We start from the raw sequence: 10,000 nt of genomic DNA, 5'->3' as shown, positions 1-10,000 counted from the left end.
ACTTAATGATTGATACTAATGCTAATGTCTCAACTTCGCTAGGGCTGTGCTTTTTTACAGGTCTCCAGGGGACCCGTGGCCTGAGATATATTTTGAAAGTGATCTTTTCCTCTAAAGTTTTCTCATCTCCTCTCGTCTCTGCCCCTCTTTGCCCTTTCTACGGCTCTCTTACCTGCAAAGCTGACATTGAGGATGTAATCCCGGTAGAGCCGACGTCCATCCAAGACCTTCATGGCGTCACACAGCTTGGTGGTGTTGGCGCACAGGCTCCGCTGCATCCCGTGCAGGGCGTGAGCCATGGCGTACACGGCGTTCACCACAAACATGATCTTGGACTCCGGCTCAAAGGTCTCCTTGTCCACCGACAGGTCGTCGCGGCATGGCGGGAGAGCGAAAGTCCCTCTCTCCCCAGATGCCACACCTCCTCCTCCTCCTCCTCCTCCTCCGAACCCCAGGGAGCACTGGTGCTTCTGCTCCCAGAATTCCCTGTACCAGGGGTTACGATGGTTCCTGACCGGGTCCAGGCCCAGGAAGTAGTGATTGAATTCGGGCAAGGGGTTGGCGGCCAGCTCCAGGGTGATGGCGCCCTCGGCCGTGACCTCATTGCCCTTGACGATGCTCTCCTGGGCCCCCCAGCCGTCGCTGGCCACCCAGATGAAGGTGGTGTTGAGCCTGGCGGCGGCCGACAGCAGCTCCCTGGCGTCATCGCTGCGCAGGAAGAGAACGGCAACGCGAGCGTTGGGCTTTTGGAGGAGCTGGCGGATCACAGCCTCGTAGGACTTCTTAGCATTAGAGCGCCCCACCTGGTTAGGAGGAGAAACCAAGTAGTTAATACATCAGATTCTGTGTGTTGACACATTGACTGCCAAGGACGTAATATTACGTCATCTCAAATCCAACGCTTCACTGCCAAAGACGTAACATTATGTGATCATGGTGTTTTTAGTGATTACACTAGAGGGCGCTCTTCACCAAACCTATGAATGATGCCTTGACTTCCAGAGCAGGATAGACCCGGAAATTACGTAATTTAAAACATAAATCACCCACTGCAATGTTATCAGATTTATAGAAATACATTTATCAAGGATTTCTTTTCCCATTACGTTTTTGGTGAAAACGAGCTATATTCAACTGCCGATAACTACAGAACGGACGAACGCGGTTACAATGTTTTTTTTCCGGTGGAAAGAAGAGAGACTCGTCTTTGCACGGAGACGTCGCTTGTTTACATCCCTTTGACTTGTAACAGCACGTTGAATAGGGGTGGGACGATATATCGATATCGCGATATATCGCGATACTTCCTCCCGTGATAAATAATTGATATACTGCCGAAAAATATCGATATTATTTTTTAATTGTATCATTATTATTTTTTTGTGATACTTTTTTTCCCGACTCTGTATTTGTGTGATGATGATTTTGGTGCTGTTTTATGTGTTTATGAATTGAATACAAGGACTGTCATGATATATCGTTGGTGAAATTTCATGCAATATATCGTGATATCGCAATATATCGAATATCGTGATATTATTGTTATCGAGGGCCTAATATCGCCACAGATATCGTATCGTGAGATACCCACATCGTCCCACCCCTAATGTTGAAAATAGCATGTCTCGCGAAATGCAGGGCAAAAAAAGTCAACTCAAGCTACAGCTGTTTTCAGGAAAACGCTAAACAGTAAGACACAGTAATTGACACTCCGGTCCGTGTCAATAGAGAATGAAAATGGTCACTCGGGTGATAGAGAGCAGCCCCCCCCCCCACCAAAAAAAACTAAACGTTGTCAGAAGTCGAAGTCGTCCTCCAGTGTGGACGTCAATACCTGGCAATGGATGTGTTAAAAATGTCCTTCACAAACAACCTAAAGGGGAAATAGAACTGAATTGCAATCATATGGTGTGACAATATGTTGTTCGTGTGCCCCAAGGGTGGCTCATTTTTACTACTCTCCCACAGAGGGAAAGAAAAGAAAAGAACTTGTTCCGCTCCCTAATCTGTGATACCGCACCAGTGTACGGCTCCATGGCGAATGGAATGAAAAATGTGACAACTGTGAAAGTACCCAGGATGAGTTGCTTGAGATAAGGCCCCATTTTCTGGTTCAGCACTGATATCACTGCTCTAATATAAACCTCATTTGGGTGTTGGAGAAGATAAGACGTTCAGACAAACTTTTCATGAGTGCACAAAGTCAACATCCTCTCCTCTTGTTTAGCGGAATGGCTCTCGGCCGTGTATTGATACAACATCACAGATTTGAGGCTCCAGGTACTTGGGCGGAGCGTTACTCATGTTGATAGACTTAAGTCAGGAGAACAACAAAATGTCAATTTCCTGGGTGGTAGCCCCTCAAAATGTGTCCAAGTCCAAGAACAAAAAAAGAAGAAAACAATAAAAACCTAGGCGCCCTTCTGCACCATGGACAACAACGTAAAACTTTTAAACTCGCTGAATTACTTGGCTGTTGTTCCATTTCATTGGAGCTTTGTCTTTTTAATAAGACAGGCAATAACGATACATTATTCTCTCTCTCTCTCTCTCTCTCTCTCTCTCTCTCTCTCTCTCTCTCTCTCTCTCTCTCTCTCTCTCCCCCTCTTTCTATCTGGTAGGCAGTGAAAAGCAAGACTTATGGCCTATTTAAAATCGTAACCTTGATAAACAAAATGGACTCAAGGAATTAACAATCAGGCTTAGCAGATTATAGAGAAGTAGCCTAACACTTTAGTCTCTCGAGCCTCGAGACTGTTGACTCACACAACTGAATTTTAAAAAGCTTCCGTCATACAGTTTGTGCAACGTAAGCGCTATTTTAACAACATAAAACTTGTCCGGGCCCCCCTGGAACAACATATTTTCAGACAGGGGTCTGTGGTCAAATACATATTAATTTGGGAATCTTTACATGAAAAAGCTCAGAAAACAGCTGCTTTAGCCATTACTTTAGCCATTTATAACTCTAGGGCTGTACAAATGGAACCAAATGGACCCTTTCGGTTCCATTTGGTTCAATTCGTACACTCCCAGAGTTGAATGCACACCCAGTATGCTAGAGTGTATACCTTCTCCGAGGTGGCGATACAGATGTTCCTCATGCGGGCCTCTTGCTCGAAGGCTTCGATGCCCGTCTCCCCGTAGTCACCCTCTGACGCCACGGTGGACACGTATGTCCAGTTGAAGAGCCGGAGGATCTCAGCCATGGCCTTGGCCTGGTAGAAGTCAGGGGGCACGGTGCGGGCAAAGTAGTCGTAGCGGGTCTTGTCGCTGAGCTTGGCGCTGGTGGAGGCGTAGCTTATCTGAGGGATCTGAAAGAGCCGGAGGAGGTTGGCGACCTGGAAACAAGTGCAGGAGAGTACAATTATTTTTAATAGAGAGAGAGAGGGACTGGTGTTTGAGGTCTGACTTTGAGGTCACTGATGGATAGAATTATGTCATACATAGCTGAAAACGCAAAATCAGCAAAAATAATGTGCACACAGAGAAACGCAAAGTCTCCCAAAGTCTCTCTCGCTCTCTCTCTCTTACACACACACACACACACACACACACACACACACACACACACACACACACACACACACACACACACACACACACACACACACACACACACACACACACACACACACACACACACACACACGAGAACTTATAAATTCAATAAATCACATGTATTAGTGATGGACATCTGGGGTCTGGTGGTGTCCATATAATATTCCCTTTTATTGCAGATTGTGACACACTCTCCTCATTATCATTTCACAGAGACAAACACAAAATGCGCTCACGCGCACGCACGCAGGCACGCGCCCGCGCGCACACACACACACACACACACACACACACACACACACACACACACACACACACACACACAGGGTTAGCTTGTGTTGAATCATGTTAAAGCGCATCACTCTGGGCTCGTCTATATTTCATTCACGGCACAGATGAGCTGTTTACAACAAATCAGAATCTCATTAGATTAATAATCCAGCAGATTGCAGATTAAATAAACACACACATGTGCATACACACATACACAGACACACATGCGCGCATGCACACACACACACACACACACACACACACACACACACACACACACACACACACACACACACACACACACACACACACACACACACACACACACACACACACACACACACACACACACACACACACACACACACACACACACACACACACACACACGCCTACTTGCAGCAATTCCCGCTTTCTTTCATCCATTCATCGAATCATCCATTCATTCATCCATTCGTTTGTTTGTTCATCTTTAGTTAATCTGAAATAATCAATTGAGGGCCTCATTTGCAACACTGTCGGGCTGTTCACCAGTACAGTAAATAATCAAACACAAACGTAACTAGAAAAAGTGCTCCTCGGAGCACAGGTCTCCGCCAGGTCAGGTACGTTATTCTGGCCTCCTGGTGGCGCTATAATAGGCCAATGTGAAAATGGTGCCATTTATTCTTAGGTCTTTCACTGCAATCAGACACTGCATTCCTGATTTGAGGCATTTTGTTCCAAAAATGTGTTTTGCTAAATTAGACCTGCTGGTGGCGCTATAACATGCCAATGTGAAAAGGGTGGCATTTCTTCCTCGGCCTAGTGGGAATGTGCGTTTGAAATTTCACGGAAATCGCATGCTGCGTGCATAGTTTGAGGCAGTTTGTTCAAAACGGACCAATCCTGCAAACTTTGGAAGCCAACCTTAACCAATGAGGATGGAATATGGGAAATCGGACAGATCAGGGTTGATCACATGACTATAGAGATACTGTGTACCGATTTGCATGACGTTTGGTTAAAAACTGTAGGAGTAATGTGAAAAAATGGGTTTTGCACAAATCGGCCTCCTGGTGGCGCTATAACAGGCCCATGTGAAAAATTTGAGGCAGAGGTTCTGAATTGGCATCCAGGGAGTGTGTGTGCAAAGTTTCGCAGCGACCGGGCCAACGGTGCCGGAGATTAGCTGGTAACACACGGACACACGGACGGACACACGGACGGACGGACACACGGACGGACACACGGACGGAGGGTAAAACATACTCTCTCGCCATGCCTTTCGGCCTGGCGGAGACAATTAATAACAAAAACAGTTAAACAAAATGAGTTAAACAGAATAGACAGAATAGACACATCAACGACAAACAGCTAAAACAATTACAATCAGGTAAGATTTCCAAGCCTAATCCAGGATCCAGTGTCCAGGATGTGGGATAAGACAAGAAGATTTCAGTTTTACGTCACACACTGCAGGAGATTCCACCAGTCTGCTGCACTGACACTAAAAGCAGTCTTATCTAAATCAGTCCTGGCATGAGGCATCCGGAGAACCAGCCAGTTACATGGTGCCAGTTAAAAGTGGACCAGAGATGCAATGCAACATAAACACACTGTACATCATGATGCTAACTTTCCGACCAGGGCTTTATAGATTTACACATGCTAGTCAGTCATCATTGCTTCTTTCAGACTGAGAATACCAAACGACAATGATATCAATGATATCATTAAGGATACAGTGGTTAGTATTATAGCTATCACCGGTTGTTGTAATTGCAGGCTATCAGCCATCAGGTGTGCCAAATTAGGCTCAAGCCAGGCCCCACCCACCACCAAGTGAAATGATTATCTCTGCTGAATCAAACTCCACCCACTCCCAGCCAGAGAGTGAAGGGATTTTGTACAGCCGCCCCATCAAATATAGTGTATTTAATCATTAAACAAAATGCAATTGTCATTTATGTCAGTTTGGGGCTGCCAATACCCAGGAAGGGCACTGTCTGTCTTCAGCCGCCCCATGAGGGGCATATGACTTCAGGCAAGGCGGGAAGGGTGGATTGAGTCTAGTGGTTGGCCTGATGAGCCAGTCACTTAGGAGACTGGCAAGGCCACTTGGGGAAATCTTGAGGTCGGCTCAAGAGGTGGAGCCACTCTGTTGGCCGCAACCGGTTAGGAAAGGGGTCTTGGGAAGGGGATCTGGAGGGTGACCGGAAGGGTGGAGCCTCACAAGAGGCCCACTGACGTTGGCGGGGCCACTTTGGGTGAAGGTCTGGGGGCCGACCAAGGGGGTGGGGTAAGAGACTGGAGACTGTACTTGGGGAGGCGCTGGACACATCTGGAATGGAGCAGGGTGTGCTTGGCCTGAGGTCACAGCAGGAGGCACGGGGTGCGTAATGGAGGAGACGCAAGGGGGTGCTTGGCCTGGAGACACCAGTGGCGGCACGGGGTGAGCCTGGAGGTGAACTGGCGCCAGAGGAAACTGGAACGGAGACAGAGGAGGCGCAGGGGTGCCCGGAGATGAACTGGTGCCAGGGGGGACTCTGGCTCTGGAGACACCACTAGGAGGGCCCGGGTGGTGGCGCCAACTGGGAAGAAGGCCCAGGTGGTGCCAGTTGGAAAGGAGGCCCAGGTGGTGGTGCCGACTAGAGAGGAGGCCCGGATGGTGGTGCTGACCGGGTGATGGCGCCAGCTGGCTCAGGGCAGACGATGAGTGAAACTTGACTTGAATCTGGTCCATATCTGGTGGCGGAGTTTCCGGCTCAAAGGACCATGTCAATGTTGTATTGGGTGGAAAGTTCACTGGCTATACACATAAAACTCCTACACCAGTATGCCTGCCAAAGCATGAGGACCACGGTTTTCAGGTTTCATGAAGTGGTTTTATTCAGATATGATGGTGAACAGTGATGGTATGAAAGGAAAAAACAGTAGCAATCAGTAACAAACAAACAAAGGCATAAACAGACTTACACAAACTTAGGCATAACTGTTTCTCAAATAAACGAAAGCAAGGGAAAGAATCTGGGTCATTTTAGATTATAAAGTATACAAGCTCACATCGCGTCACTTTGTGCCGCGCTCCGAGCTTGTACTGTACATCTGCTATTCTTTTATATTTTTTGAAAAATCTTGAAAGTGTGAGAACTGCTGACTTAGAATCGGCTTCAGGCAGCTGACTTTAATGTCAGGGAAGGTCACACTCTAAAACATAACTGCACCACACCATAAACTACCACTAGATAACCCATGGGACCAGTGAATGAGTTTTACTCTACTGCTGTGAGCCACTTCCCTTACTGGGAGAGAGCTGAGCAGGGAAGGAAGATGTATTGTGGGAAGAGAGAGTAGCCAAAGTGAACTTGGAGAAACTGGTGCAGTAGAGCGGTGCTGTGTGTTTCCATTTCTATTTCTAATGCCAGTCACACTCACAGGCATTCACACACACACACACACACACACACACACACACACACACACACACACACACACACACACACACACACACACACACACACACACACACACGCAAGGACACATTCACAGATGCACGTAATCGTCTTCATTGTCACACATGTACACACAAGCACACAGACATACAAACATCCACGCACGCAAATAATAATCTGTGCATACACAGGCCATCATGGACAGGCACTCAGGCATGTAAAACACACACACACGCACGCACGCACGCGCGCGCACACACACACACACACACACACACACACACACACACACACACACACACACACACACACACACACACACACACACACACACAGGCACACACACACAGGCACACAGACCCACACACAAACGGAGAAGAGGATGGCTGCTATGCAAACGACTGCCAGGGATTGGCGTTTAGTTGCGCATGGTTAAACATAAAATAATTTCCTATTACTTCATTTAGAAGCAGCAGAGAGAGCAAAAGTGCATGAGGGAGAGAGAGAGAGAGAGAGAGAGAGAGAGAGAGAGAGAGAGAGAGAGAGAGTGAGAGAGAGAGAGAGAGAGAGAGAGAGCGGCAGAGCAGAGAGGAGGGAAAACCAGAGCTGGAACGAACTTCCCCGGCATAAGAATCAGGGAAGTAAAAGCACATCAGTTAGACAAGCAGAACAGACATATAGTAAGTCTGGTCTGGTTAAAACAGCAGCAACAATAGCAACAACAAAACAAACCCCACTAAAAAACAAGCACGCCGTTCAACGGTTGAAAAATACGGCATAATTGTGTGTGATGAAGGACGGGAGACAGGGTTGACAGTGCCGAGAATGGAGGACTGAACGGGATGGAGGAGGAGGAGGAGGGGACGAGTTGGGGAGGAGAGGGGAGGGGGCTGAGGTCCGCAAACAGCAAGATCCCCCCACAGAGCCATGGAAGGACTCCTCTGACTGCGGAGACACCAAAATAAAGAAATTAAGAAAGACTGAAAGAAAGAAAGACAGAAAGAAAGAAAGACAGACAGAAAGAAAGGGCGATTGATCTGAGGGACAGAAAAGCTGGGAGAGAGAGAGAGAGAGAGAGAGAGAGAGAGAGAGAGAGAGAGAGAGAGAGAGAGGCAGGAGGGTTTTTTGTGCAGTCACAGAGGAGTAGGAGAGAGGGAGGTTTTATGCTAAACTATGCAAATGACGCCGCTCTGTGGCGAGAGCAAGTGGAGAGCTGGGGAAGCACACAATACGACACCAGCGGAACATGATTCATAGATACAGGCACACATACTGTCCGCAGCGGAACTGGAACTCAAGTAATGCACATTCGGCCATGGGAATGTGGCACGGAACAAAAAGGAGGCTACCCATGCAGTACATTTATCTTTGAGTGTGTAAAAATGGACCCGTTGTGGACTCATTTTTACTCTGTCAGATTTCATGGTGTTAGTGGGTGATAGCGATGGAATGTCTGTCAGTGTCTGTAATCTAGCTGCCCAACCTGTGTGTCTGCTTGCCTGCCTGCACAGTAACATGTTCATTTATTCATTTGTAACTTCTACAGTGTACACATATAAACTGTCAGAGTGTATGTGTGTGCACTGCACTCTCAGAGTTTTATTTTTTAAACAAAACATTTAACAAGTAGTCAAAAAGTGAAGAATCTCTTTCTGATAGTAATCATTGCTAGTGTTTTTTTTTCTTCTTCCAGTAACAGGAGTCTCCCCATCTCTCCAGCTCTTTAGAAAACAGAAAATTCATTTTCAGGTTTGTGACCCAAAAATAGGTCCTGAGTGGTTAGGGAACCACTGCTCTAATCTGTGTGTGTGTGTGTGTGTGTGTGTGTGTGTGTGTGTGTGTGTGTGTGTGTGTGTGTGTGTGTGTGTGTGTGTGTGTGTGTGTGTGTGTGTGTGTGTGTTGTGTTACCTGTATGGAGACACTGCTGTAGGACCCTCCTATGACTGCAGCGATGGCCAGGGGGCTGTCGTCTTGCAGGGCGTACGAGCCGTCCGGGCAGATGAACTCGGTGTCGTCCACCTTGGTCAGGGATGCTCGCACAAACTCCAGAGCCTGGGGAACGCAACCAGGGACACGTAAAAGTTCGTTCATTTAACACTGCTGTGATGTTCACACTTTTTCGCTACAAAAGAGATCTGTCCCCTGGTTCAACCCGTGGTTGAAGTGCTGTGCAACACGCTTGTTGAACAGGTAACTGGCTGACGGAAATAATTTGTTTTCACCAGGAATTGTGTGGAGAGAGGTGAGTGGAAATGGTGAAGAAACACTTCACCATTGAAGTGTGTGTGTGTGTGTGTGTGTGTGTGTGTGTGTGTGTGTGTGTGTGTGTGTGTGTGTGTGTGTGTGTGTGTGTGTGTGTGTGTGTGTGTGTGTGTGTGTGTGTGTGTGTGTGTGTGTGTGTCTCCCCTCTGCGTATCTCAAGAACCTTTCGACTGCTTGACTTCAAGTTCAAACATGGCGGCCCGATCACCAGTTGTCAAATCTCTGTATGTCTGTCTGTGTGCCTGCTTGGGTCCAGATCCGGACTGCGGTCCGCTAATTGAATATGGGTTCTATAGATGATAGGATTATCATTCCGGACTTTTACTTGTAACAGAGTACTTCTACAGTACATTGCAGTATTGATTCTTTTACTTAAGTAAAACATTTGAGTACTTTTTCCACCACTGCTCAGTATCAGTATGTTGTGCAGGTATGTGTGATGACACAGGTTGTCAAATGAGAAATACACA

General features: G+C 47.1%; 1 protein-coding gene across 1 annotated transcript in view; it reads right to left on the bottom strand.

Moving 5' to 3' along the window:
• The window catches only part of grm3 (glutamate receptor, metabotropic 3), a gene marked incomplete at both ends in the record, with an annotated part of 34,626 nt that overhangs the window by 23,483 nt on the left and 1,143 nt on the right, over positions 1 to 10,000 (bottom strand). The window contains 3 exons of the mRNA XM_084060174.1: positions 173 to 803; positions 3,072 to 3,341; positions 9,177 to 9,320. Of these exons, the coding sequence (XP_083916300.1) occupies positions 173 to 803; positions 3,072 to 3,341; positions 9,177 to 9,320 (1,045 nt within the window). The remainder of the gene's footprint in view (positions 1 to 172; positions 804 to 3,071; positions 3,342 to 9,176; positions 9,321 to 10,000) is intronic.

Source organism: Gymnoscopelus microlampas (assembly GCF_963454915.1).
Source record: "Gymnoscopelus microlampas genome assembly, chromosome: 6".
In the NCBI taxonomy this organism is placed as follows: Eukaryota; Metazoa; Chordata; class Actinopteri; order Myctophiformes; family Myctophidae; genus Gymnoscopelus; species Gymnoscopelus microlampas.
This window is presented reverse-complemented; position numbering and strand designations above follow the sequence as displayed.